The 27,950-nt window shown below is 58.0% G+C and overlaps 5 protein-coding genes across 7 annotated transcripts; 3 read left to right on the top strand and 2 right to left on the bottom strand.

Annotated features, from left to right (window-relative positions):
- Window positions 1–1,246: 1,246 nt before the first annotated feature.
- Window positions 1,247–7,145, top strand: FOSL1 (FOS like 1, AP-1 transcription factor subunit). Of its 2 annotated transcripts, none has more exons than XM_068556826.1 (4): window positions 1,247–1,556; window positions 3,384–3,581; window positions 5,512–5,619; window positions 6,070–7,145. In XM_068556826.1, the coding sequence occupies exons 1-4, from the start codon at window positions 1,467–1,469 to the stop codon at window positions 6,487–6,489; spliced, it is 816 nt and encodes a 271-aa protein (XP_068412927.1). In that variant the 5' UTR covers window positions 1,247–1,466; the 3' UTR covers window positions 6,490–7,145. The 2 variants fall into 2 exon arrangements, with proteins under 2 accessions (XP_068412927.1, XP_068412928.1); XM_068556827.1 differs by lacking the exon at window positions 1,247–1,556 and adding an exon at window positions 1,565–2,670.
- A 602-nt stretch (window positions 7,146–7,747) lies between these two features.
- CCDC85B (coiled-coil domain containing 85B) lies at window positions 7,748–8,750 on the bottom strand. Its single transcript, XM_068556828.1, has one exon. The coding sequence runs from the start codon at window positions 8,581–8,583 to the stop codon at window positions 7,975–7,977; it is 609 nt and encodes a 202-aa protein (XP_068412929.1). The 5' UTR covers window positions 8,584–8,750; the 3' UTR covers window positions 7,748–7,974.
- Window positions 8,751–10,635: 1,885 nt separating this feature from the next.
- Window positions 10,636–14,365, top strand: FIBP (FGF1 intracellular binding protein). 2 transcript variants are annotated; one of them, XM_068556824.1, is made up of 10 exons: window positions 10,636–10,820; window positions 11,022–11,220; window positions 11,422–11,548; window positions 12,053–12,153; window positions 12,664–12,818; window positions 13,140–13,248; window positions 13,326–13,389; window positions 13,639–13,725; window positions 13,813–13,910; window positions 14,244–14,365. In XM_068556824.1, the coding sequence occupies exons 1-10, from the start codon at window positions 10,736–10,738 to the stop codon at window positions 14,311–14,313; spliced, it is 1,095 nt and encodes a 364-aa protein (XP_068412925.1). In that variant the 5' UTR covers window positions 10,636–10,735; the 3' UTR covers window positions 14,314–14,365. The 2 variants fall into 2 exon arrangements, with proteins under 2 accessions (XP_068412925.1, XP_068412926.1); XM_068556825.1 differs by having other exon boundaries at window positions 10,637–10,820; window positions 12,664–12,797.
- A 227-nt stretch (window positions 14,366–14,592) lies between these two features.
- On the bottom strand, window positions 14,593–17,992 carry CTSW (cathepsin W). The gene is made up of 10 exons (XM_068556822.1): window positions 17,904–17,992; window positions 17,571–17,655; window positions 16,617–16,730; window positions 16,067–16,221; window positions 15,863–15,959; window positions 15,700–15,780; window positions 15,441–15,566; window positions 15,170–15,234; window positions 14,884–15,093; window positions 14,593–14,798 (listed from the first exon to the last, which is right to left on the bottom strand). The coding sequence occupies exons 1-10, from the start codon at window positions 17,988–17,990 to the stop codon at window positions 14,688–14,690; spliced, it is 1,131 nt and encodes a 376-aa protein (XP_068412923.1). The 5' UTR covers window positions 17,991–17,992; the 3' UTR covers window positions 14,593–14,687.
- A 3,219-nt stretch (window positions 17,993–21,211) lies between these two features.
- On the top strand, window positions 21,212–27,950 carry EFEMP2 (EGF containing fibulin extracellular matrix protein 2). Its single transcript, XM_068554190.1, has 11 exons — window positions 21,212–21,296; window positions 21,604–21,721; window positions 21,948–21,996; window positions 22,617–22,823; window positions 23,428–23,550; window positions 23,832–23,948; window positions 24,093–24,212; window positions 25,574–25,693; window positions 25,781–25,907; window positions 26,150–26,345; window positions 27,217–27,950. Exons 2-11 carry the CDS (start codon window positions 21,611–21,613, stop codon window positions 27,376–27,378), a joined length of 1,332 nt encoding a protein of 443 aa, XP_068410291.1. The 5' UTR covers window positions 21,212–21,296; window positions 21,604–21,610; the 3' UTR covers window positions 27,379–27,950.

Here is a 27,950-nt window from a genome sequence, read left to right as displayed (position 1 = left end):
ATAAATTTTTAAAAAGGAGGTACCAGTGGAAATCAGGAGAGCCCAGCTCTCTCTGTAGTTGTGTGACACTGGCAGCTCCGTATTCTCTCCAGGCCTCAGTTTCTTCATCTGTAGAATGGGAAGAGGCAAAGAAGAAGTTTTGGGGTGGTTCTCTCAGCACTGATACTGTGCATGTGTGAAAACATGTCTGTCTGTGAGGGCTTTGAAAACTCTTGCCTGAGCCTGGGCTTGGAGCTCCCACAGCCCTGATTTGGCAACCTGCTTCAGCCACTGGCTTAGTGATCTTAGGCACCTCATTTCAACATCTCTCAGCCTCAGTTTCCCCATCTGTAAAATGGGGATGATAACGACACCTACCTCCCATGGTTGTTGGTCTTTGGTTGTTGACATTTGGTCCTGGCCTCACATTCACACAGACCTTTGACATAATCCCCAAACAAGGCTGGTGACTACGCAGTCCTGGAAGAGCAGTTACAGTATTTAAAGAAGATGGCGTTTATCAGAGCACAGGACAACTGTGTCCCACCACAGGCTCTCACTGCTTATAGGGGCTCTGAATTAAAATTTGTTGTAGCTCCTGAAATTATCCTGTGAGTAGTGTAATTATATTGCATTGTATTTGTGGGTAGTTCAAAGCATTAACATGTCATTGTAAGCATTTAAAATGTACACCATTTTGGTAACCCTGGTTTATCATTTATTTACTTTTTAGTATACCTGAACCTGAAAACAATGCCAGTGAATGGGCCTCACGCCATGACTTGGATGGTAGTAGCACGATTCCTGGCATGAAATAATGGCAGTAGCACGGTCCCTGGCAGTAAATGATGATGATGATAATAATTACATCAATCACATTTATAATCCGATTTACAGTTTCCAGACCCCTTTCACATTCTTCATTCCAACTTCCCACGCGTGGCAAGCTCGCTATGTGATTATTTCGTCCCATTTTACGGATGCAAACACTGAGGCCAGACCAAGCAGTGAGAGGCTCTGGAGTCTGGCGGCGGGGGTCTAGGTCTGCGCTTGGGGCCTGGGCGGGGCTGGGTGGGGCGGGGCGCCCGGCTGCTCTCAGGTGTGTTTGTCCGCAGGGGAATCCTTCGCTCCACTTGGGCGCGGCGAGGAAATTGCACCATGTATGGGCAGCTACGTCAGAGGGGGCGGACCCGCCGCTGTCTCTGGGGGCCGCCAAGTCCGCCCCTTTTGCCCAACAAAAGTCGGCTACTGGACCGTAGGAGGCGATGAAAAGTTCAGGGCGGACTGACAAAAGGCAGTGCGTCTGGAGAGGTGGAGCCCAGAGTTGTCCAGAGCCTCTGCGATACGCCCGCTCTCCCCTCCCACCCCCAGTGGAAGTGGTTCAGCCCGAGGACTTCTCATTCATAAAAAGAAAAGACTCCGCTAGGAGCGAGTGAGTCAGAACCGAAGCCGCCGACGCGGACCCCACAAAGCAGCCAGCCCAGGGCATGTTCCGAGACTACGGGGAACCCGGGCCGAGCTCCGGGGCCGGCGGTGCGTACGGCGGCCCGGCGCATCCCCCGGCGACAGGCCAGCAGGTGAGAGGAACCCGACGCCTGGGATCCCCAGGTGGACGGAGCCTGGGACTGTGCGGGCCGCTCCCGCACACTCGGGGACTGGGACCGGGAACAAGGAGCAGGGAATGGGTCTCGGAGCAGTGGCAGCGGATTCTGCCCATTCTCCGCTGTCTAAGGGCACTGTCTCCCCCACAACCCAGCGGAAGGGGCGCGGCGGGCGGAGCAAACATCTGCGAACATCCCCTCTCGCGCTCGTACCCCTTCCCGTCTCTGTCTGCTGTCTATCTGTCCCTTCGTCTCCGTTACCTTCTTTCCTTCTTCCTGTTCACCGGTAATTTCTTTGTCCCATCTGCGTCGGAAGGGGACCCCTTAGTCCGGGATTAGTCCTAGCCCCGACAGGATCAGAGAGGGTCTGATCCATCTCGGACTCACTTTCCGAGGTCCGGAGTCTGAGCCGCGGCCGCCGAGATGTCCCTACGCACGGGATCCACCGCCAGGCTAGCCCCGACAGACTGCGAATCCTCGGCAGTCTGTCTGTGATCATCCGTGTGCCTGACCGTTTGTTTGTCCCTCCCCACCCCGTCGCCAAGTCCTCATCCCCATCTCGGCGCAGTGGAGCCTGGTGGGCTCCGGGAGACTGGCCCTTGACCCTTTTACGGGTTGGGGCCGGTGGAAACCGCGGGGTGCCGGAAGTGCGCGAGGTCCTGCAGCGGGCAACTCCCGCGGCCCCGACTCTCGGCCCCGAACGGCGCCCGCTGCGGGCTGGGGGGGGGGACCCGGGAGGCTGCAGGTGCCCATTTCCTGTCGAGGGGCCGTGAGCACGTGTCGCTAGGGGAGGGAAGAAGCGGCGTCCGTTCCGCCGAGTCACGGCGGCCGAGTCACGGTGGCTGACTCACCCGGAGCGCCCCTCCCTTCCTGGCCCGGAGCGTCCCGGGCCCGGACAACCTCGGGAGCGGGAGATGCTGCCGGCGGCACCTCGGCCCGGAACTGGGGTCACTGGGTCACTGTGCCCGCAGCGCTGAGCCGGGGACACTGCTGTCCAGACTTGCCTGGGCTTGAACCCAGTTCTCCTCCGGAACACTGAGCCCCCATCTCAACCCATTCCTCACGTTTCTGGCTGAAAGTATCATGACAGGTAATACCTGGAGCGCATACTGTGCAGCCTTGCATTGTGATGGGCAGTTTCCACCTCATTTACTTTACCTCACAGAATCCAAGACCCCACTGATTTTAAAACCCACCATTATTTTGTGCCACTAATTCTTTTAAAGAAGTTGCCAATTCAACTATGATTTCAGAGCTACTGAAGGGAACTTGTGAGCATCAGTGAAATGCTGTAATCCTCACCTATGACAATATTAAAAACAAGGAAACGGAGGCACACTGAAGTTAAATAATTCGCCCTGACAGCCAGTAAATGGCTGAGCTAAGATTAGAACTGGGCTAGCTTGAACCCAGAGCAGTGGCTCTTGCCCACCATGGCCCCTGTGTGTTGGGCACCTGCCAGTTACCAGGCTCTGTCACACACACATTCTCTCACCTGATTCTCACAGTCACCCTCGAAGTTAGGGGCTGTCATTATCCTCTTTATGTAGATGGGACTCAGACAGGGTGCAAAAGCGGGTAAGAAGAACCTGGCTGCCTGGGTCCAAACCCCACTTCCCACTTATTGGCTGTGTGTCTAGGGACAACTGTTTTCCTGTCGGAAAATGAAGATACTGTTGTGCAAATTATATGAGTCAGTATTTGTAAAGTGGTTGGGACAGCACCTGGAATTCACACTTTATTACTGGAAGCCCCTCAATCCACAGAGACCTTATCCCTGGCCCGCCATGTCTTATCCCTCAGAAGTTCCACCTCGTGCCAAGCATCAACACTGTGAGTGGCAGCCAGGAGCTCCAGTGGATGGTTCAGCCTCACTTCCTGGGACCCAGCAGCTACCCCAGGCCTCTGGCCTACCCCCAGTACAGTCCCCCACAGCCCCGGCCAGGAGTCATCCGGGCCCTGGGCCCAACTCCAGCAGTGCGTCGCCGGCCCTGTGAACAGGTAAGAAGCAGTGGCGTTTGCACGGGTTCTTGTGTCCACAGGGGTGCTGAGGTGCAGAGCATAGGCTCTTGCCCAGAAGGAGAACACAGGCTTAGAAGGGGCATGGGGAGAACAGACCCACTGGTGACTACTGGCCAAGATAGAAAGTGATGAGATCCCCTGGGGAGACCCAGAGGGCAAAAGCAGTCACTTCTGGATCAAGGAAGGCTTCCTGCAGGCCTAGAAGGATGGGTAGGATTTGAATAGAGAGAAAGATGTAAGAAAAGACATTCCAGGAAGAGGGGATGGCAGGAGCAGGAACGGAGGTAGCAGTGAGAACATGTAAGGTGTATGTGTGGAAAGTTGTGTGGACAGTAGAGGGTCTCCAGCTGCTGACAGGTATGGAGAGGGCGGGCTTATGCTGTCTATGTTGCTGGGAAGAGAACAGAAAGAGGAGGGTTCCCTTCAGCTACTCTCTGAGGCTCTGTTTCTCTATCTCATTTAATCCTCACGAAAACCCTCTTGTTATGAACTCTGGTTTTCCCCATTTTACAGCCAAGGAAATGAAGGCACAGAGAGGTAGTCACTTGCCCAAGATCACACAAGTAGTGAGTAATGAGACAGGTCTGTCCAATTCTAAAGTCAGATCGTAACCACTAATCCACACTGTCTCACTAGGAGGTTAAGAGAAGGCTTGAAGCTTAGAGAGCTGGGAACTCTTACCTCCCAAACCAGGGTTCTTAGCAGCACACTGCTAATAAAGTCCGTGCCAAAATAAATGAATAAGAGCTAGAGGGTCTTTAGGGAGTGGTTCCTCTTTCCTCTCTCTGGGGCATTTTGGTATCTGAGACTATAGTGGGTGAGGTCTGCACTTTAAAGAGCTTGCTCTGACAGCAGGGTAGAGGACGGGGAGGACGTCAGGATCCTAAGAAAGATGTGCGATCGGCCAGGGGTGACTTCCCCAGAAACAGAATGGCTGGCTTTTGTGACCAACTGGAAGGGGACCATGGTGTAAGCCCCAGAGGCAGGCTCCTGGACTTCCTTCAGCCATGATCCTGGGTACTCCTAGACTGGGGCTGTGAGCTGTGAGTGGGATCCTTTCGGGGGAGGTGGTCTCCATCAGCTGGCCTCTTTCTCAATGTTAAATAGAGTGAGTGGATTTTAATTTCTGCTCTGGAACCACAAACAAGTTATTCGTCTTCTCTTGGCTTCAGTTCCTTACACGAAAAGTTGGGTTAAGAATCTGTGTAAACAGAGGTAGAGAACAAACGTATGGACACCAAGGGGGGAAAGCGGCGGGGTGGGGGGCATGTGGGGTGGGATGAACTGGGAGATTGGGATTGACATATATACACTAATATGTATAAAATAGAGAACTAATAAGAACCTGCTGTATAAAAAATAAATAAAATAAAATTTAAATGATTAAAAGAAAAAAGGAATCTGTGTAAAGCTCTTAGCTGGCACATAGTAGATTCCCGATGAACAACTACTTAGCAACTCCCATTAGCCCCTCTTGGTGCTTACAGCCCCTGGGGAAGAGGAGACCTGGTTATCAAGATACTGAAAAGAATGAGGTTCCTTTTAAAAAGAGTGGCCTGGTCCCAGAGGCTCAGGGGAGGAAAGGCCACTTATAGCTGCGGAATGAAAGAAGTCTTCCAGGAACGGCTGGGGTCGGGTAGGGGATCTTAGCTGAGTCCTGGGAGAGGAAGAGGGTTAAGGTTTGTAGAAGGACGGGAAGGGCATTCCGAGAGAAATCATAGGAGGCAAAAGCTGGGTGCGAGGAGGAAATATGACTCATCCAAGCTTACTAAAGCGGGGAACCGGTCGGGGTGCGGAGGTCCCAAAACGCAGGCTGAGGGCGCCCCTGCGCTGCCATGCCCTCCGCCAGGCTCCTATCACTGGGCCAGCAGCACAGAGTCCACCTCACTGCTCTCTCTACCCTCCCCAGATCAGCCCCGAGGAGGAGGAACGCCGTCGAGTGAGGCGCGAGAGGAACAAGCTAGCCGCGGCCAAGTGCAGGAACCGGAGGAAAGAACTGACCGACTTCCTGCAGGCGGTGAGCACCGGCGAGTGCGGAGGGTGCCCAGGTCCCGGCCCACCCAACCCCAGAAGGCCCCCAGTTCCCAAGAGCCCGCGGGGCCGCAGGGGGCGCCGGTATATGAAGTCCCCTCCCCCCCCACCCGGCTCCCTGTCGGAGGCGCACTCCGACGAGGAAAAAGTGATTAAAAATTAATTGCAGCACGTCTCACTCTGAACAGAGAAGAGCTGAAGCTGGGACCGACAATGTCCTTCGAAGATGCCCCCCGAGCCTGATGGGAGTCGTGCCCATTTTCTCCCATCGACTCATGGGAGTTGTAGTCCAGACTTGCTGGAGACGCCCCACTCCCCCCGCCCCCTCGCCACCACCCCCCACTTTCCGCGGCCCAACCTCCCAACCACTACCACCGCGGGAGGCTCCGCGGTATTCAGCCCTCATCCTCTTGACTCCTCTCCTGATCGTCCACAGGAGACCGACAAACTGGAGGACGAGAAATCCGGGCTGCAGCGAGAGATTGAGGAGCTGCAGAAACAGAAGGAGCGCCTGGAGCTGGTGCTGGAAGCCCACCGCCCCATCTGCAAAATCCCAGAAGGGGCCAAGGAGAGCGAAACCAGCGGCACAGGCAGTACCAGTGGCACCAGCAGCCCACCAGCCCCCTCCCGCTCTGTGCCTTGTATCTCCCTTTCCCCAGGGCCTGTGCTTGAACCCGAAGCATTGCACACTCCCACGCTCATGACCACACCCTCCCTGACTCCTTTCACCCCCAGTCTGGTCTTCACCTACCCCAGCACACCGGAGCCCTGTGCCTCAGCCCACCGCAGGAGTAGCAGCAGCAGTGGGGACCCCTCTTCTGACCCCCTTGGCTCCCCAACCCTCCTGGCCTTATGAGGCACTCCAGCCCCCACTCCCTGCGGGTGCCACCCTCACCAATATTTCCCTGCCCATTGGTCCAGCTGGCCTGGACCATATCTCATGTCCAACCCCAGCAGATTCTTCTCCATCCCTCCAGATGAGACTGGGCATATTTTGCTTCCTGGTAGTGACAGCTTGGGGCTACCAAAGCTGCCCACTGTTTCTCTAGAGCTGGCCTCTCTAGCACAGTTTGCACTAAGTCAGAGACAAAATGGTTCCTGTTTGTTGGAGAAAATTCCGGGCAGCTCCCAAGGGACTTTGTAGATTCTCAGAGGTCCTCTGGAGCCCTAAACCCCTGCAGATCACCCCTATAGTCATCATCACCCTCTTCCTGTGATTCACCCAATCCTACCCCTGACAGGAGGTGATGCTCTACCCGCCGAGAACACTAACTCACCCAGCCCCACTGCCAGCAGCACCAGGTTATTGAACCAGGACACTCTGCCAGCCCCTCCTAAATGGAACAGCTCAGGAGGGTGCCAGAGGTTTCTGTGATGAGCTGACCTGCAGCCCCCAGCTCTGAGAAGACTTTAGCTCCAAGCCTCCACAGCGTGGGCAGCTGCTATTTATTTTCCTAAAGAGAGTATTTTTATACAAACCTGCCAAAATGGAATAAAAGCCTTGCAGCTCTAGCCTGCTCTCATTGGACCCAGAGGCTAAAGGGAGAAGATTTGGAGCCAGAAGCCCTAGGCTCCCATTTCAGCTCCACCAATTCACTACATGACCTTGGACAAATTATTTGATATTTCTGGACCTTGATTTTCTTATCTGACAAGTGAGGCTACGTCTGTTCTGCCTCATCTCCAAGACTGAGAGGAGGAACAGAAGTGCTGTGAGGTGCCAAGCCAAGAGGATTACCATCCTCCTCCTGGTGGGGGCCCACAGCGCTCCCACAGGAGGGCACTGTTATGCCCCTTCCAGCCTCCCGGGAGGAGGCTGAGTGGGTTTCAGGCCCCCAACACCTGCTTCCTGCCCCATTGTCTTGGACAGGAAGGAGCCGGGAAGGGAGCTGGAGCCACTTCAGGGGCTGGATTACGGCCTGTCCTGGGGCCTGATGGGGGGAGCCAGTGGCTTACCACGGTCCCACATCCCGCCCCAGGATGGAAGTAATGGGGGAGTCAGCCACCTTAGTTCTGCAGTCCCTCCAGATGGGAATGGTACCCAGTCTCAACGTCCCCGCCCTCGTCCCAACGCCGGCGAGTCCCAAACAGACGCTGCCCCAGCCATGGGCTCTGCTTCCGCCACAGTTTATTAGCCTCCACCCAGCCCCCAGCAAGTCCCTCCGCTCCAGCCTCCAGTCCCCCTCCTGCCCCGCCAGCGAGCGCCAGGGGCCCTCCTCAGTGTTAGGGTTTCTAAGTCCATGCCAGCGGCCCCTCGTGCGCAGCGTCCGGGTGCCGAGGTCCACCGCAATCTCCGCGCGGGAGGAGCAATCCGGGCGGGCGTCGGCGCGAAGCTGTGCCTTCAATCATCTGGGGAGCAGGCCAGGGGCAACTGATCGGGGCTGCCCACGCTGCCGGTACTGGAGCTTCCATCGCCCAGGTCACGGGGACCGCAGGGGGGCAAGGCCAGCTCGGGTGTCGGCCCAGCGCCAGAGCCCCCCGAGCCGCCGGTACCGCCGCGGGGGCCCCACTCCTCGCCCAGCGCCAGGCAGAGCTCCTTAAGAGCCAGGTTCTCCCGCAGCAGCTCCTCTTGGCGGCCTTCCAGCTCGGCCAGCTTCTGCCAACAACCGCCTAGATCCTCGCGCACGGCTCGGGATGCTTGGGTCCCGAAGAGCTGCCACTGGCGAGCGGCTCGCCGCCCGCGCTGGCGCTCCGAGTCCAGGAAGCAGCAGAGGTCGCGCAGCTCGCGGTTCTCGGTCTGCAGGCGCCGGTTGAGCTGCTTGAGCTCGCGGATCTCGCCCAGGTGACCCTGTAGCTGCCGATTCACCTCCTGCATGAGGCGGCCGCGCTGCACCAGAGCCGCCAGGCGCGCCGCCTCCTCCCGCCGCAGGCGCCGCACCAGCTCCTCCTTGCCCAGAGCCGCCATCTCCTCATCCGTCAGCTCCGCCAGGCCGCCCGTCTCGGCCTCCATGGCTGCTCAAGCCTCTGGAGCATCGCCTGCCCGCCGCCGCGGCCCAGGAGCCCCACGACGAGCTCCTCGCCGCTGGGGCTCAGGCATCCGCTCCGCGGACAGGCTGTGGTCGAGCTAGCTTAGGCTGCAGCAGCCGCGCGGGGGTGGGCACGCGGCGGGGCGCGCGCCGGGGCGGCACCGCATGACGTCTAGGAAGAACAGCCAATCCGAGCCAGCTCCCTCGGAAGGGGGCGGGGCCTAGGAGCCGGGAGCGAGACCCTTCCCCGCCCACTCTGGACCGCGGAGTCCCCGACCATCGCGGACACTCGGTATCCGCGTCACCGACCTCCGCGGCAGTCAACCGCAAACCAGAAGCTTCGTACCTTCCAATTCCAAACCTCCTCAAGCTCGAGCTCCCTCTGAGAACCAAGATTCGGGGGTCGGCCCCCGACTTTCCTGCCCACCCCCGGACGAAATCCAGACGGATCTCCTTTCCTTCCTTCCTAGCTTTGCTCGAACTCAAGAGTCTCGGCTCACTGAGCATCGCTCCCAGTCCACGGAAACATAAGTCCAAACGTCCTGGCTCACCATCAGCCTATTCTCCCTCTCACGGACCGTGTCCTGCCCAGTGGGAGGGGCATACAAGGGATTCTTTTGTTCAATAAACTATTATTGTATGTAAGGATTATGCAGAAACAAACAATCAATATCCTTATACTGTCCTTAAAGAGATCGTAATCTGGCAGAGGAGACAAGCTGCATTAAACAAAAAGCAAATGGAAGAAGAGCACATTTTGAGGGACCACCCCCTACCTGCAAAAGGTTTCCCAAAACAGGTGATATCCGAAGGGCCCTGAAAGATGCATAGGACTTTGGCAAGTAATGAGAGAGCTATTTCAAGGAGAGGGAATAGCATGATGAAAATCGCTGGGGTCTGAAAGAGCCTCGCTGCTTTAGAAACAGTGACAGTACCTTGTTTTTTGGGTTTTTTGTTTATTTGTTTGTTTTGGAAAGGCAGGTGCTTAGAGAAAGTGGTAAGAGAGGAAGGGAGGTAACAAAGGTAGTCAGAAGCCAGATTTTTAAGAGTTTTCAATACCAGGCTGGAGCATTTACACAGGCCAGTAAGAATTTAAGCAGGAGAGTAACGTTTTTAAATACGCATTTTTTAAAAAGGTTGTTTGGACGGCTATGTGTGGGACGGACCACAGGGAGGGGATGTAGGCAGAGAGATTACTAAGAACTCTGTGTCAATGGGCAAGGAGAGCTATGCAGAAGGAGTGGGCTGGGACAGTGCCAGTGGGGGTGGAGAGGACAGAACAGATACTAGAACTATTCAGGAGGCAAATCGGCAGAACTGAATGTAGGGAGAGAGGAGTCTGGGAGAAAGCCCAGGTTTCTGGTATGAGAACCGCATGGATGGTGGGGCTGTCACCGAGATAGGAACGCAGGAAAGAAACAGATCCGGGAGACGCACAGGTCTGTCTGGCTTTTGAAGGTCCTGTGGGGGACAGAGTGGAGTCACACATAGGTGGCCGTCTGGATGTGGACTTCCAGACAGAGCTCTAAGCTGCAGAATAAGAGAGGTCATTAGTGTGTGTGTCGGGGGGGGTGGTTAAAACCATGGGAACAGGTGCCCCATGTTCAAGAGCGGGGCTCGTCTGCAGGATGGACTGAGGGGCTCCCTCCCAGCAAGGGCCCTTGAGGACGAGCCAGACACCTTTTTTTCAGAGAAAAGACTTAGGATAGAGCCCAGTGGAGCCCCTAAATTTAGGATACAGGTCAAAGTAGGGAGGCCCCGAAAAGGGCAGAGAAAAACCAGGAGGATGTGAGGGTAGAGGTTGCCGGGATAGGGCAAAGTGGCCGGAGACCTTGACTCTGGACGCCCTCCAGCTAACCTGGCCGGGGTGAGGGTGGGATGGGGTGGGGACTGAGAGCCTGAGATTCTCCCTCCCGCTGGGAGGAGGGAGGGGCTACTCCACTGCCCCCGCCTCCGCCTCTTTCCTCGCCGCTCCTGCCCAGACTCGCTCTGTCCCGGAAGTAGTCCTTTTCTGGCTCCGGGTGCCGGGAGCCGAATGTGTGTGCTCCCGGAAGTGGCCCGGCGGCGGCGCGCCGGGCCCGGGCAGTGCTTGCTCCTGCTGGGGGGCTGCGGTAGCGCCCGGGTCCGGGCGTCGCCATGACCAGCGAGCTGGACATCTTCGTGGGGAATACGACCCTCATCGACGAGGACGTGTATCGCCTCTGGCTGGACGGTTATTCGGGTCTGTGGGGGACCGTCTGTGGGTGCCGGTTTGGCGGAGCTGTTGTTTTGGATGGGAGAGCGGGCAGAGCCAGGAGTAGGCATCCTATAGGGCAGTGGGCAGAGACCTGGGAGTACCGAATACCTAGGGGTCGGGGCTGGAATCCCTGAAGGGCCTCTGGGGTCGGCGGGGCGGGGCCTGATGCTAGCGCTCACTTCCCAGTGAGCGACGCGGTGGCCCTGAGGGTGCGCTCGGGAATCCTGGAGCAGACTGGCGCCACAGCAGCGGTGCTGCAGAGCGACACCATGGACCACTACCGTACTTTCCAAATGCTCGAGCGCCTGCTACACGCCCCGCCCAAGCTGCTGCACCAGCTCATCTTTCAGATCCCGCCCTCTCGACAGGCGCTGCTCATCGAGAGGTGCTCACCTGGCGGGATGGTGGGGGCGCCAACCAGTCTGGCCAGATACCCATTTTGCAGGCTGAAAATGAGGCCCAGGGAGGGACGGGGCTTATCTAGGCCGGGAGAAATTTGAGAGCAGAAGGGGCCAAACCCAGATCCTGCCAGTTCTCCTTTCCCCTCTTTTATGGAAAGTCAGTAGTGTCCCCTGACTCCTCACAGGTACTATGCCTTTGACGAGGCCTTTGTGCGGGAGGTGCTGGGCAAGAAGCTGTCCAAGGGCACCAAGAAAGACCTGGATGACATCAGCACCAAAACAGGCATCACCCTCAAGAGCTGCCGGAGACAGGTGGACACCACACTCATCTGCAGCCCGCCCCTTCACACCATCCCTTTGGTCACTGCCCCACCTCCAGGCTCCTCCAGCACCTCGGTGGCAGTGGCTTCATATCCACTCTGCTCTCTTTTTGTCCCTTCCAAGCCATCCCCTACTCTTCAGCCAGAGTGACCTCTCAGAAGCCCAGATCTGACCTTAGCTTTCCTGGGGCTTAGCCAGGAGGGTCAGTTTCAGCACAAATTAGTGAAGAACTAGAGAACATGATGCTAAAATGGGGGTGAATTTATTGATAAGAGTGAGTAAACATGTATCCAAGGCAAGATGGCAGAAGCTGGTGAACACTTGTTGAATTGATAACGGGTATTAATAATTAATAGTTTGTTGAAGGAATAACAAATGCTCCATCAGTGTCTGTTGACTGGATAGGTGGGTAGGTGATAGAGGGACGTTCACTAAACAGCTTATTGGGTGAGCAACCTCTGACCAGTCCTCCCTCCTCCTCTAACTGCCCTGCAGTTTGACAACTTTAAGCGAGTCTTCAAGGTGGTGGAGGAAATGCGGGGCTCCCTGGTCGATAACATCCAGCAACACTTCCTCCTGTCCGACCGGCTGGCCAGGTGAGGGGCCAGGTGAGGGGCTAGGTGAGGAGCCAGCTGCCTCCCCCTCCTGCACACTCCTTCCTTGCCCCCTGAGGCTGGTCCATATTCCCCACCCCAACCCGCTTGACCTCCTGGCTGGGTTGGGGGGATGGTTGTCCCACTCCTGGTCTGTACTTTGGATCAGACTGGCCTGGGTTTGAATCCCAGCCTGGCCATTCACCAACTGGGCTATTGTGAGGTGCCACATGGAAAGCCCATGATGGCACAACCCCTGGGGCTTAGTATGTACTCAGTGAATGGTAGCTGTTACCCTGTGGTCTCCCATTGTGTCCCTTAGGAGACCTGGGCTGAAACCTTCTCTTTGCCCAGATGAGGAAGCCCAGAGAAAAGTGACTTGAAACACACATCACACAGTGAGTTAGGGTAGAGAGAGGCCAGAACTCGGATGCCCAGCCAGTGTTGCAGGTGGGAGCTGCTTGCTAAGAAGGAATTTCAAGCCCTGATGGGCCCACTCTCCTCTCCCTGCAGGGACTATGCAGCCATCGTCTTCTTTGCCAACAATCGCTTTGAGACAGGGAAGAAAAAACTGCAGTATCTGAGCTTTGGGGACTTTGCCTTCTGTGCTGAGCTCATGATCCAGAACTGGACCCTCGGAGCCGTCGGTGAGGCCCCCACTGACCCAGGTGCCTGGACACCTCCTCACCTTCTCAGGGCCTGGCTTCCCACCAGCAGTTTCTCCTGCAGGCCCCCATTGCCAGCATCCTTTCTTCTTCGGGGCCCCTCCCCGGTCACTTCTGCTCACACTCCAGTGTTCCCACCCACACATCTGCAGACAAAGGGCCCCCGGCTTCCCTGTGGCTTGGGGCCAGTCACTCCGCCTCCCTCACACTCCACTCGCTCTTTTGTCTCATGGGGCGCAATGAGGTGGTGGGGGAGGAAGGCTCGGGATGTCACAGGAGGGGTTTTTATCTCCCACCCCAACTCCCTTCATGGACCTCACTCAGACCCCCAGGCGGATGACATGGACATGGACTTAGACAAGGAGTTTCTCCAGGACTTGAAGGAGCTCAAGGTGCTTGTTGCTGACAAGGACCTTCTGGACCTGCACAAGAGGTGACCCTTGGGGTCTGTGGGGCGGGGCCTGAAGTGGGGGCCCAGGCGACTCTGGGCTTGACCCTGTCTCCCTGCAGCCTGGTGTGCACTGCCCTCCGGGGAAAGCTCGGGGTCTTCTCTGAGATGGAAGCTAACTTCAAGGTCTGTGGCCCAATCCAGTCTCTGTCCCATTGGCATCGTCAGCCTCCAGAGCACTGTCCCCTCCGGGCAACTCTGCTCATGCCTGAGATTGACCGGCAGGTGGCGCTGCTGCTCCCTCTGCCTGCCTGTGAGCGGGGAGCCAGCTCTTAAACAATGGGGAGTTATTTGATTGAGGGAGGTGGATAGATTTGGGCTCAGCCCCCAGCCTCTTGGGCAGAAGGCAGAACTCCCAGGCTCCCTGCCCCACAGAACCTGTCCCGGGGGCTGGTGAATGTGGCCGCCAAGCTGACCCACAATAAGGATGTCAGAGACCTGTTTGTGGACCTTGTGGAGAAGGTGAGCTGTCCTGCCCGCTGCCGTCTGATCCCCATCCTGGCCTGTCCCTGGGCTGTACCAGTGCTAGATGTTACCTTGGGCCCACAGTTCGTGGAACCCTGCCGCTCCGATCACTGGCCGTTGAACGATGTGCGACTCTTCCTGAATCAGTATTCGGCATCGGTCCACTCCCTGGATGGCTTCCGGTGAGACACCCCAGGCCTCCTCACTCTGCCGGCCTCCTTCTGGGGCCTAGCCCTCCTGCAGACTCAGAGTTCCCTGTTCTGTCGCCCTGGAGGTGGAAGTCTCTGTCGACTAGAGTCTCAGCTCCACCTCTTGGAAGCTGTGACCCCGACTTTGGACAGGTTCCTTAACCTCTCCTCTTCTCAATTCCCTCATACATAAGCTGGGGGTGATAAGGATCATAGGAATATTGTGAGGATTAAACGAGTGAAGGTGTAGAGAGCACTTAGAGCAGTGTCATGACACGATGGGGATACAGTAAACATCAGCCGATACCGTTACTGTTATCATTGCAGGCACCAGGCCCTCTGGGACCGTTACATGGGCACCCTCCGTGGCTGCCTCCTGCGTCTCTGTCATGACTGAGGCCCCCTCCCCCTGCCCTGCCCACATTGACAATAAAGTTGCCATGACTTTGGAGGAGGCTGTGAGTGGGTACACATATGGGTCCGCGTGTGGGAGTGTGTGCAGGTTGCACGCGCGTGTCTCTGAGTGTCACAGTGTCTAAGGATGTATGTGTCCGTTGGCCCCGCAGGGACTAGGACATGTCAGAGAATGGTATCTATGTACTCCCCATCCATTTCCCCACCCCAGCTGAGTCCACTCTGAAGACCGGGGTCTTGTCTAGGTTTATTCAATCCGTAGCAGAAATACTGGGAGAATAGGCAAAAACCTTGGGGTGGGGTGGGCAGGGAGGTAGCTGGCACAGCAGGAGAGAGCTGAGGGGCAGCCAGGTGGGCTCAGGGAGGGCAGGAGACTTGGTGCTTCTTAACGGGTTTGTCCACTCTGGCAGTGAACGGGTACTTGGTGATGCCGCAGGTATTGCTCCCTCGGTGCAGCCGGAAATAGCCCTAGGAAGTTAGGGGACATCAGGGCCAGACGGTGGGGAGAGGTCTGTCCTGCCCTGTCCTCCCGCCCCCAGTAGATCACACTCACCTCCTCACCCCAGTTGGCCCCCCAGGAGTTCTTCAGGATCCAGTATGGGATGGAGTAGCGAGGATGAGGATGAGACCGGGATGAGATCGCCTCTGCCTGCCTCCCCTCCACCGACTTGCTTTTACCAAAACCCACCAGCAGGACAGAATGATTCACAAGCTGGGGGTCACAGGTGGTAGGTGTGGCCTTGATCACACCCTTCTGGTATTGCTGCAGGGGCAGAGAGGCTGAGTCGGGGGCCACCTCCCCTATATACCCCTCCCCCCAGTTCCCTACCTTATCCCACCTGCAGTAGCTTCATGTTGATGGTCACAGTGATGGGGCCTTGGGTGGCCAAGTACCTGGCGATGCCTGGGGGTGGAAGGTGCCGTCAGGCCCTGCCTGCCCTGTGCCCCCTGCTCTCGGCTCATGGGTATCTCTATCTCTTTCTCTTTCCCACGCCCTACCCCCCGCCCCCAAATCCCTCCATCTCTGTCTGTAGCCCCGTCTGTCCTGGTCTGTCTGTCCCTGTCATTCTCCCCCCTGGGCCCGCCCGTGTGTCTCCATCCTGCCCGTACTCTGCTCGCAGGGCTGCAGCATGATGAAATCCTGGATCCAGGCCACCTTCTTATGCTTCTTAGCCAGGCATCTGTGGGTTTTGCTGTTCCCCTTGAATGGGTAGTCCTTGTCACTGGCCAGGCCACCTGGACATGGGCAAAGCCCCGGAGGAGACTCGGCTCAGCTCCGGAACATCCCACCCCCCCCCCCGACACACACACACACACACACACACACACACACACACACCCACACCTGCCCCGAGAGACAGGCACTCACTGTTGTTGAGGACAGTTATGAACGCGTCCCAGACGAAGCCGCCCTTGCAGCCATTCCCACAGCGGTCACAGTCGAGCAGCTCTGGTGCAAGGAGGGACAGTGTGGGTGCCCGGGCCTCAGGCATCCCCGTCTCAGTCACACAGGTCCCCTCCCCCAGCCATACCTTGCACGGAGACTTCCAGAGACTGATGGTATTTGATGGCCCACAGGGCCTCGATGTTGCCCGCTGCTGCCATGGCCCAGCAACAGTTGCAGTTTTGCTAGTGGTAGAAGGATGGGGGTGGGGGTAGGGAATGCAGGCCTTGCCCCTCTCCTCCCCCTCCCGCCACCAGGGCTGGATTGGGCCAGGCCGCATGGGGGCAGATACCTGGTTCCTGATGGATGAGATGATGCCAGCCTTCTTCCGCCAGTCACAGGTCGGGGGCACCGACTGCCCCCACTCTTCAGACCCTACCTTTTGGCTCACACTTGGGGCCTCTCCCGCCACCCTCTGATGCCCGTAAAGCTGGCCAAACTCCTCCTCTGGGAGACAGATGGGGCCCCCAAGTTTCGCAGTTTTTACCCCCTCTCCCCCACAGTCTGCCTCTCACTTCAGCCATCCACATCCTCAGCCATCTGAGTCCCCCTAATACCCTGGGAGACAGCAAGGCAAGGGTACTGAGGCCTAGAGAGAGGCCAGGTTCCTTGCTGGGGTGCACTCCCCTGCACCTGCTGCCTCCCCCTGAGCTGGGCTGCGACCCAGGCCTCCGGAGTTCCTGCCCCTGATCTCTGATTTGGGCCAAGCACCCAGGCCTCTGGTCCTCAGAGTCCGTCTGGGAAACAAAAGCCAAAAACCTGCCCTGTCCATCTGCTAGTATCCCTGGAGAAGGTTCTGCTTCCCCACCTACCACCTAGGGGCCAGGAGGGGGTCCCAATACCTGTGAGGTCACTGAATGGAGTCACCCCAAACTCAGCTGTGCCCAAGTCCTCCTCTTGCAGCTGCTGAGCCTTGGCCAGGTTTCGGGCAAAGATGTCCAGGCGGCGAGCATGCTCTAGACCAAAAGGAGGTTGTCCTAGGCTGGCTCCCAAGCCCCCAGGGGTAGGAAGTGGTCACTGGCTTGGCTTCCCATCCGCACTCGCCCAGGTGAGCACTGGCTCGTCTCCCGTGGTCCTTGCAGGCCCTGCTACAGACACCTGGGCCAAGGAAGTGGCTCCCCAGCGCCCCTAGGGTTGGGTTTTCCTAGGAGGCCAGAAGAGGGGTATCTCCGCCCAGCTGGGGAAGAAGCCAAGGAAAGGGTCGGAAGGCAGAGTGACTCAAGGGAAAAGTGGATGGTTAGAGACCGGCTTCCTGCCAGGTCATCTCTCTCTGTACTTCACATCTCTGACCGCAAGTCTGTGGCTGGAACGAGGCGGGGGAGGGTGGGGTACAGGTCCATGGCACAGGAAGTCTGGGCTGAAAGGTGCTCAAAGACCATCCCCCTATGGGAGATGAGATCCAGAGGGCAGGGGCAGGGCTGGCAACTCTTGGGGGTGGAGAGGGAGTCCCCAGCTTGGGGACAAAATGGGTATCCTTGGGTGTTTGCTGAATGAACTCATGACTAGATGGCGGCCTCCTGCCTGCTGCCTGCAGTCACAGCAAAGTGGCCCTGGAGGCGAAGTATCCTCTTGGACCAGTCGGACCCCCAACAGCTGCCGCCTCCCTCCAGGTTCGTAGCCAAGGATGATCGTGTCCCCGCTTGTGCATTTGGGAAACCAGGGCGTACACCCCCAGCCCTGTCCCTGTCCTGCTGAGTGGCTGTGGCCAAGCACATTCCCCATGCTGGGCCTTGATTTCCTTGTCTATTAAATGGGAGAAGGGAGGTTGGACCAGAGACATTTGCGCCCCATGATACCTGCTGGGTGTGAGTAACTCCGGTTGTATCGGATCTGGAACAATGTGAAGACCTCTTTCAGCTCCAGAGGCTGGGGACCTGGGTCCTGGAAAAACAACCAAGGGCAGTGGGGAGGGGGAGAGGTGAGGAGTCATCGCTGGGACCACACCTCAGCTCCCAGATGTGCCAGGACTGGGTTAGGGGAGCAGCCAGTTCACCCGTTCTTCTCCCTGTGTGGGCCTGGACACGTCAATCACCTCTCCAGCCTCAGTTCCTCCCTCTGAGAAATAGGAACAAAGCACTGTTTCTGAGGGGGTGAGCCCCAGGCATGAGGAGCAGGTTGGGGACACTTACCTGGCCCCTGAGGGAGCCCTTGATGCCTTGGGCCAGGCCTGCCACCAACAGGGCCAGGAGATAGGAGAGATGGACAGTTAGTGACATGATGCCGCAGACCAGAGTGTCAGGGGCAGGAAGCTATGCAGAGCAAGGTGGAGGGGCTGAGAGGGTGGAGCTGGAGAAACCACAAAGGGGAAACCAGTCTGCGAGGGGGAGGAGGACCCCCAAGCACAAGAGGCCTTCAGGCTTTTGTGCCTACATGGCCCCCTGCCTTCCTGTACCCAGCTCCACCACTTTATTCAACAGAGGCTCTCTGCCCACCCTGTTCTGGGCAGTTCTAGGGATATGGAGATGGACCTGTCCTTAAGGGGACAGGAGGAGACAGATCCTAAGTGGGCAGTGACAATATAAGGCCATCAGTGCCTGAGGGGGAAACGGGGGGCTATGGAAGCCACAGGCCCTGATGACTGGGGGGATGGATGGTGGTCAGTGCCCCCCGGGAAGCATTCTTGTTCATCCTATTACAAAGCTCAGTCAGCTCAGAAGTCACCTCCAAGAAGCTCACCCATCCTGTGGTGTAACCTGCAGCTCCTTGAGCCCCTGGTGTGCCTGTGCCTACTTGGCATCTGCGTCCCAACCACACCGGAGGTATCTGCCTTGCTTGTGTCCTCAGCACCCAGGAAGGGGCCGGGCACAGAGCTGGCTCAATGGGGATTTGTTGACTGAGCGATTGGTCGTCATGGGTTTTAAACAGTAAAGTTCAGGGTCCAGGGGACAGCAAGTGGCATCTACTACCTCCTTCTGTCCTTCATTCCTGTCACAGTCTGGGGGTGGGGATGAGGGGTGTGGGTGGGCCTGAGGGGGCAGAAAGATAGCAGGGGTGGCATCTCAGACGAGTAAGGCCGGAGGCTAAGGGCTGGGCAAGGGTGTTGACACCTGTTACTTCTGCCTTGGTTTTAAGTGGGTCCTTGGGCTAGGGAGCTCCCATTTGGGCCTCCAGGCTGGCAACCAGCACCCAGTACCAGAGATGGGTGAGAAAAAAACTGGCTTTCTCGGGGTTCCAAGGGGATGGGAGCGAGGGGAAGGGATCCATCCACTCATGTGTTCACCACCTCGTTTCTTCGTTCATTAGGAATCTTCCCAAAGCTGTGAGATCTCGTTTGGCTGCACCCAGCCCCCCCCCCCCACACACACACACCCCGGATAGTAAGCCAAGGGACTCCTCTATTTGGAAAAAAGTGTGATGCTGCCTTTATTAAAATACAGTAGACAGACCATCCACAGAGGGGTACCTGGCTTCATGATTCTAGATCCCAGGCATGTGTCCCAAGCTGGTTTTGGCTGTGTGTGACCTATGACTAAAGCCCCATGTCAGCCCTCAGAGCTGGAGGTTCAAATAACAGCTTTATTGAGGTATAATTCACATACCATAAAATTCACCATTTTTAAGTGTACAATTCAGCGGTTTTTCACGTATTTGCATAATGGTGCAACCATCACCACTGTCTAATATCAGAGCATTTTCATCACCCGAAAAGAAACCCCATACCCATTAGAAGTCATTTCCCCATTCCCCCTTCCCCTCGCAAACACTCATCTAGTTTGTCTTTCAGATTTGCCTATTCTGGTTGTGTCATATAAATGGAATATGTGGCCTTTTGTGTCTGGCTTCTTTCAACTAGTGTACTATTTTCAAGATTCATCCATGTTGTAGCATATATCAGTACTTCATTCCTCTTTATGGCTGAATAACAGTCCACCGTGTTACCATTTTTTGCTTATCCTTTCATCAATTGACGAACATTAGATTGGTTCTATATTTTGGTTCTTATGAATAGTGTTGCTATGAACACTGTGTACAGATTTCGTGTGTGTGTGTGTGGATTGTGTTTTCAATCCCCCTGGGTATATACCTAGGAGTGAAATCGTTGGGTCACGTGGTAACATTTCTGAGGACCTGCCAGACTGTTTTCCACAGCGGCTGCCCCATCTTACATTCCCACCCACAGTGTATGAGGGTTCCAATTTCTCCATCTCCTCGCCAGCACTTGTTACTGTCTGTCTTTTTGGTTTTAAAGAACTATTATTTTTAGCCTCCTCCCCCCCACGTTGGGGGATGGTGCTGGGAAGGATTTGGGGGTGGCGAGGTGCTCTCCAGTTCACACCGCACCCTGAAGGCTCACCCCAGGACCCACCGTTAAGTCCTCTCCTACTTACACCCCCTCCCCGGGCGGGGCGATAGTGAAGATAAACGGGGGTGGGAAAGGGAACCGAGGGCTCGGCAGTTCCCACACGCTGTCTGCCTCCAGGCGGGGGATCCCTAGACACTCAGCCCTTTCCCGTCTGGCCCCGCCCTGAGACGTGGGCAGGGCAAGACCCCAACCCCTTCCTGGGAGCCAGCTCCGCCCTAACTCCTCCCCTGAGGGCTCTCCCTCTGCTTGGGAGAGGAGGCAGAAACCCGGGGACTGGGGGCGGGGTGTGTGTGTGGGGTCGGGGGACGCTGGTGGGAGGATGGCCAGGAAGGCGATGGCACCGGACCCTGGCACCCTGCACGCCCGAGTTCGGCCCTGCCAGCCTTCTCAGGGGCTTCCATTCATTCTGGGCCAGAAGTGAACTGCCGCCCCCGCCCCAAACTGAGGTAGCCTCTCGGACTGAGGACTCGCAGGAGGCCGTTCTGGAGTGAAGGGACCGCCTGGCTGAAGACAGCCCTGGGGATGGAGGGGAGAAGGGACCGAGATGGACAGTTCTGGACCTGGGAGCGTCTCTTCTTAGGGCGAGGGTCTGGGGACCCTGGACGAGGTTTTGGTATTTCCAGAGTGACTGTCCGCGTGCACAGAATAACATTCGGGAGGGTGCAGAGTGAGCATCTGGAAGTCCCAGGATTAGGTGGGGTCTAGGTCCCCAGGATGACATTCTGGGAGGCGCAGAAAGAGTCTGTGGGCCCCGGCCTTAAGTGCACAGGAATTCTGGGGGCGCAGATTAGGTAGGGTCTAGGTGCGCAGGATGACATTTTGGGGTGCGCAAAGTGAAAGCGTGGGGGCTCCTAAGTGAGTCGGGGGCCTGGCATCAGGGCCAATGCCCCCAGGATCGGGCGCTAGGGGACCCTGGCCCGGCGCCGGGAGGCGGCTCCGGGCGGCGCCGCGGGGGACCGGGTGGGGGCCTGCGGCCGGCTGGGGGCGGAGAAGTGGGGGGTCGGGGTCCCTCCCCCTGGCGCGGGCTCAGGAATCCGCTGAGGGGCGGGCGGAGGCGCCGGGGTGGGCCGCGCCGCGGCGGGCGGGCGGGCGGGCGGGGGGCGCTTCCTGGGGCCGCGCGTCCAGGGAGCTGCGCCGTCCGCCTGTCCGTCTGCCGCAGGCACTGCCGAAGCCAGCCGAGCCGCCGGAGCCGCGGGCCGCGGGGCCGTCGCGGGCCCAAGTGAGTCGCCGTCCATGGGGGGAGGGCGCGAGCCAGAGTCTCGGCCGAGTCGCGTCAGCAAGGAGCCGAGAGGCCCGCGCTCCTCGGCCGGAGCCGCTGGGGGACCGGGCGAGGGGCGGGGCGGCCCCGGGCGGGTGGGCCCTGAACCCCGGCCTGCGTGAGGAGTCGGCCCTCGGCCCTGGGAGGCTCCGGGGCCCCAAGCACAGTTCCGGGCGGGAGGCGGCCGGGGCCACGGCTCTGAGTCCTGGTACCGGGAGTGCGGGCTGCTGTGGCAGAGGCGCCCTGACACCCGCCCACCATCCCCCAGCCCCAGGATGCTCCCCTTCGCCTCCTGCCTCCCCGCGTCTCTACTGCTCTGGGCGCTGCTGCTGTTGCTCTTGGGGGCAGCGTCTCCCCAGGATTCCGAGGAGCCCGACAGCTACACGGTGGGGACAGTGGGGTCACTGGCCTGGGCTGGGCTGGGACACAGAGACCAGGATCCTGGGGTGGCGGCGGCTGCTGGGGAAGATTCTCCCCTCCGCTGGTTGGTGGAGCAGCTGGGGCCATTGTTTGGAGCAGGCGGGGAGGGTGGCCAGGCTTGGGCCCTGGTCTTGGCCTGGTCAGCTAGAGGGGGCCAGGGGTGACCACTGGCCACCTCTGGTCCCCTTGTAGGAATGCACAGACGGCTATGAGTGGGACCCTGACAGCCAGCACTGCCGGGGTGAGGATGCTTGGGGGACCGAGCCACCCCCGAGAACCGGGAAGGGGATTGCAACCCCACCTCCAAGAGCTGCTCTGTCTCCTGCCCAGCTCTGCCTGGCCGCGGCCAGCGCTGGTTCTCAGGGGGCCAGCTTGGCTAGGGTTGGAGAAACCATCCAGGCCCCTCCCTCTCAGAGATACCCAGGACACCCTGCCCGCCCCCCCCCGCCCCCGCCCCCTCAGGAGTCTAGAGAGCAACAGGGCGCTGCCCTGGATACCTCCTCTAATCACTGTCCTATCCAGCTTTGTCCCATCACGGCTCCAGGAGAGCAGTGCCTGCGGGGGTGGGTAAGGAAGCCTGCACATCACTCTTAGGCTGAGTCAGGGCCAGGGCTTTGGGGAGGGACAGAGACCCTCTTGGGGACAAGAAAATGGGGGTGGCTATAGGAACAGCTGCCCCACCATCAGCCCTCACAGGCCCTGGGAAGGGGTCCTGGGCAGGCAGCCTTAGCTTGTTGAGTAGAGAGGGAAGGCCCTGCCCGGGTCACTCAGCTTAGAGAAGGCTGAGCTGGGCTCCTGCCTCCCACCCCCTCCACGGCCGGCCCAGGAGACTGGCTGTGCCCAGCAGGCCCCTCTCCGCAGATGTCAACGAGTGCCTGACCATCCCGGAGGCCTGCAAGGGGGAAATGAAATGTATCAACCACTATGGGGGCTACTTGTGCCTTCCCCGCTCGGCTGCTGTCATCAATGACCTGCATGGCGAGGGACCACCACCACCAGTGCCCCCTGCTGAGCACCCCAACCCCTGCTTCCCGGGTTATGAGCCCGATGAGCAAGAGAGCTGCACGGGTGAGTAAGGGTCACCCTGGCACTGAGGCTTCCAACCCTTCTACCGAGCGTCTCTCACTGCATCTTAAAAACTTACACCTCGTGTTCCTCCCTTGCTCAAGAGCCTCCTCAGGGCCACTAGGATAACATCCAGACCCTTGTCCAGATCCTCACTCTGCGTGGGGCCTGCCGCAGGTGGCCCCGGCTCCTGTTATACTGCCCAGCCAGCCTCTGGGACCCTCACCTTGACTGCTGCAGATGTACTGCAAGAGCTCTGCCTCTCAGCCTCTGCCCCTGCCCCTTCCCGGTCTGCACCCCACCCCTGGGTGCCTCGGGCCTTGGAGGAAGGCCCTGGAATCTGTGCTCCTGGGAGTATGGGCAGGGCCTTATCCTATGCTTCCCTGGCATGAGGCCTCCCAGCGTAGGGGTGCCGTTCTCATTGGCTCCAAGCTGGTAGACTCTTATTTGTGCTGTTGGGCGGGTCCACGTGTTCCTGTTGTGGGTGCGTCAGTCACCCACACATCCATGTAAGTGGTACCTGACCTGTGTGCTCCCATACTGAGGTGTCTGTCATGTCGGGTGGTGCATGGGCTGCCAGGCGGGGGCTGAGTGGTGTCTCCTGCAGACGTGGACGAGTGTGCCCAGGCCCTGCACGACTGCCGCCCCAGCCAGGAGTGCCATAACCTGCCTGGCTCCTACCAGTGTACTTGCCCCGACGGCTACCGCAAGATCGGGCCCGAGTGTGTGGGTGAGTCTGGGGAGCGGCCTTTCTGGTCCCTGCTCTGTGCCCATGGCCTGGCTCTCACTCTAGCACCTGATCCCCATTCCAACCCACCCCCAGGTTTCACCCCAGTCCCCTGCCACCTCTGCCTTACTGTCCCCAGACACAGGACTGTATGCGTGTATGTGTGAGTCCTGGCTGATCTGGCCCAGCCCAGACACAAGCAAGACTACGGGTGATGAGTCCCAGCTGGCCTGGGCCGCACCTGATATTTGCCCTCTGCTGTCCTTTCCCTGCTTCCATCCCAGATATAGACGAGTGCCGCTACCGCTACTGCCAGCACCGCTGCGTGAACTTGCCTGGTTCCTTTCGATGCCAGTGCGAGCCGGGCTTCCAGCTGGGGCCCAACAACCGCTCCTGTGTGGGTGAGGCCGGGCTGGGCCAGGCTACTGGGTCCTGAGCAGGGTGGTGTGGGGTGGGGGAGCTCCCTTCCTGACCAGCCCAGGGGCAGCGGGGGCTCTGGGCTGCTCCTCGGCTTTCACCCCTCCCCCTCTTCCCGGCACCCCCAGATGTGAACGAATGCGACATGGGGGCTCCGTGTGAGCAGCGCTGCTTCAACTCCTATGGGACCTTCCTGTGTCGCTGCCACCAGGGCTATGAGCTGCACCGGGATGGCTTCTCCTGCAGTGGTGAGAGCTCCGCCCCTGCCGCGTGTCCCTCCATTGGTCCCCCAGGCCCTGTGTCATGCTGCACCTCCTGCCACACAGCCCTCCCCTTGATGACTCCACGTCCTGTCCATCCTGCACCCATGTGCCTCCTGGTACTCCACCCCAGCTGGTGGCTGGGCACCTACACAGCTGCCCACCAGAACTCCCAGCCTGGTGGGGAAGGCACAGAGGGGAGTAGTTAGATCCCCACTGAAGCTCAGTAGGGAGACTGAACGAAGATGTAGGTGCCCCCCTCCCTGGGAATCAGGCTGATGTGCATGAGAATCCTGGACCAGGGCAAGTCACTCTTCTCTCTGAGTCCATTTCTTCTTCTGTAGAATAGGTTGTCTTGAGAATTAAGTGAGAAAATGACGACAGACTTTTTCAAGTCCCAAGCAGCAACGCTTTAAAGTGAATTAGCATTTATTGAGAACCTGCCCTGTGCAGTATGCTTTCCTTACATATTTGGCCTTATTTAATCCTGCCAACAATCCTATGAGATAAATAGCAGTTTTTCCTCCTCTGCAAATTGACATTAATACTTCCCTCAAGTTTTGTTGGGAGGATTACAAAAAATAAGATAAAATACTTCAATGAGGAGAGGTTGAGTGACTTGCCCAATGGGGCCAGGGTTCTATCTCACTCCATGTCAACCGGCCACGTATGCTGTTTCTGTTACGCTTTGTGCTTTGCTGCCGAGGCAGGCCGCATTGGTACCTGGCTAGGTGCCGGGCAGCGTAAGGGGCACAGAGGAGAAAACCTGGCTCCTGCCTGTGCTGCTCACGGTTGGCAGGAGGTGACTGTGTGCTTGTGCGGATTGTAGGTTGCAGAATTCGGGCAAAGTACTGAAACCCAGAGCAGGCTGGGATGCCTCGAGGGCTCATCAGTCTAAGCCACTGATTTTATTGACAGGAAAACTGAGGTTCCCCAAACTCAGTCAGTAGGATATAAAGCCAAACCTCTAGATTCCCAGTGCTCTCATTTAGTATCACCTTATAGTCCTGGGGCAAAGAGAGATCTGTGAGCTGGGCAGTCCTTTCTTTTTTTTTTTTTTTGGCCACGTGGCTTCTGGGATCTTAGTTCCCAGACCAGGGATGGAACCCGTGCCCCCTGCAGTGGAAGCGTGGAGTCTTAACCACTGGACCGCCAGGAAAGTCCTCTGGGCAGTTCTTTCTCGAACCCTCTGTCCGCTGCTGAGTTCCGCAGGGCCTGTCTCTTCTGCTTCTTCCTACACTGAGCCTAACCTGGGGCCAGGCTCAGTCGATGAGATGAGCATGTGTGGGGCTGAGCTGGAGGACTGCCGCAGCCCAGTCCTCAGCCCCGCCACCCCCCCCCCCAACCAGATATCGATGAATGCAGCTACTCCAGTTACCTCTGCCAGTACCGCTGTGTCAACGAACCAGGCCGCTTCTCCTGCCACTGCCCGCAGGGCTACCAGTTGCTGGCCACGCGCCTGTGCCAAGGTACAGGTTGCCCCGGTGCAGCGGGCAGGGTGGTGTCAGGGGCTGGTGGCCTGGCATCCGGGTTCCAGCCCCTCTCCCCCGGCACAGACATTGACGAGTGTGAGTCGGGTGCGCACCAGTGCTCTGAGGCCCAAACGTGTGTCAACTTCCACGGGGGCTACCGCTGCGTGGACACCAACCGCTGCGTGGAGCCCTATGTCCAGGTGTCGGACAAGTGAGTCAACTCGACACCAGGCCATGGCAGAAACTACAACTCCCAGAGAGCTCTGCGGCTGACTGGCACCTGTTCGGGCTGGCGAGTGCTCTGAGGGCCGATGGGAGTTGTAGTCCGACTAAACCACACATGCTGTTACAGCAGGAGTGGGAGGATCCTTTTGGGATCCCTAATTTTGGGGGTGGGCCAGATTTGGAGGATGGGCTATGACCTCATTCGTGTTCCCATCTCGGGGTCTCCAGTCGCTGCCTCTGTCCGGCTTCCAACCCCCTGTGCCGGGAGCAGCCCTCGTCCATCGTGCACCGCTACATGAGCATCACCTCGGAGCGGAGCGTACCGGCCGACGTGTTCCAAATCCAAGCGACCTCCGTCTACCCTGGCGCCTACAATGCTTTTCAGATCCGTGCTGGAAACTCGCAGGGAGACTTCTACATTAGGGTAAGGCTTTCCCCTAACCCCACCCCTCAACTGACTTGCATAATCCAAAACTGAATTCCAGGAAACCTTAAGTGGGAGACTCAACTATGCCACCATGCCCTGCCTCTTCTCTCAGTGTCCCTCCCCCCAGGGGTCAGAATTTCTGTAGCGAGGTAGGAGTGTTCTAAGTTCTCTTGGTACAAACTACAGATTGTTAAATACAATTCTAGCAAGGCACTCAGACACTGGGGTTTGAGTCCCTGTGCTGGTCTGCGTATCTGGCTTCAACTGCTTCACCCTCAGGACAAGGGACCAGCATGAGAGGCTGGAGGTAACAGACACAGCAGAGTCTGGGAAGGGCAAGCAAGTGGAGCTGGATCTTGGAGAGAGAGGCAGCAGGGGTTGGCGCAGGGGCCTGGGGTCTGAGAATCCAGCTCTCTGCTGGTGGAGGTGGGAGGAGGGCACGGTCCGGATATGACACAGTGAGAGGGGTGTAAGGGTTTGTCTGGTTCCGGTGCTGGTTTTCTCTTTCTGGAATGGAGTGCTTTGAAGGGGAGTCTGCCTGCTCCAGGTCACCAAAGACCCCACTGCTCCCCAGAGTCTCACACCTGGCCCTGAATCAGTTGACCGTGGTTAGACAAAAGAAGAACTAGCTGGAAAGGGTGGGAAGAGCACCAGTGGGATGTTTCTGAGGGCAGGAGCCCGGGTGCAGATGTCGAGGGAGTCACAGATCTGGATGAGCGCCTGGGGTCCCAGGCTGGCCAGGGCTCTCTCCACTTCACAGCCACTGGTTGTGGATACCAGACTCGGGGCAGGGAGGTGATGCCGGGGTAGGGTCCTGGTGCGTAGGTTGACGCAATCTACGTGTCCCCCCACCCACTGTACCCTGCAGCAAATCAACAATGTCAGCGCCATGCTGGTCCTCGCGCGGCCTGTGACAGGCCCCCGGGAGTACGTGCTGGACCTCGAGATGGTCACCATGAACTCCCTCATGAGCTACCGGGCCAGCTCTGTACTGAGACTCACCGTCTTCGTGGGGGCCTACACCTTCTGAGGAGTGGGCGGGGGAGCTCTCAGGGAGGGGGAGGTTCCCTGTAGCCGAGGAGCCTGGGGCTCAGGGATGACGCTGTTGTGAAGGGTAGAGAGAGAAAGGCAATAAAGGGAGAAAGAAGGAGTCCTGGTGGCTGAGGTGGGTGGGTCACACTGCAGTGAACCCCAGAGTGGGGAAAGGGCAGGCTCATGGGAGGCGGGCCACGTCCACCTAAAGGCGGGGGGTGTCTCTGTCCAGGCTGAAGGGCTCCATTGACAGGAGCTGGGAGCTGCATCCCCAAGACTGGAACTGGCCTATAAACCATGGGCATCAGAATCACCCTGAGAAGGGAAGAGGTAATGAGGCTGCAGACTCCAGGCCCCAGCCCAGAAACGTGGGCTTGGCTGGTCTGCAGTGGGCCCGAACAATCCTGCTCTAGACAGTGCCAGGAGGCCCTGGGTTTCAATCCTAGCTTGGCCTCAAATGATCAATTTGGAGAAATCCTAGTAGCTCCCTGAGCCTCAGTGTTCCAATCCATAAAATGAGGCAACTGGACTGTTAGCGCTTTATAAACTTTTCTTTTCCAAGCTACAGAA

This window comes from Eschrichtius robustus, chromosome 11 (genome assembly GCF_028021215.1).
Source record: "Eschrichtius robustus isolate mEscRob2 chromosome 11, mEscRob2.pri, whole genome shotgun sequence".
Classification (NCBI taxonomy): Eukaryota; Metazoa; Chordata; class Mammalia; order Artiodactyla; family Eschrichtiidae; genus Eschrichtius; species Eschrichtius robustus.
The sequence above is the reverse complement of the archived record's forward strand: the minus strand, read 5'-3'. Positions and strand labels throughout refer to the sequence as shown.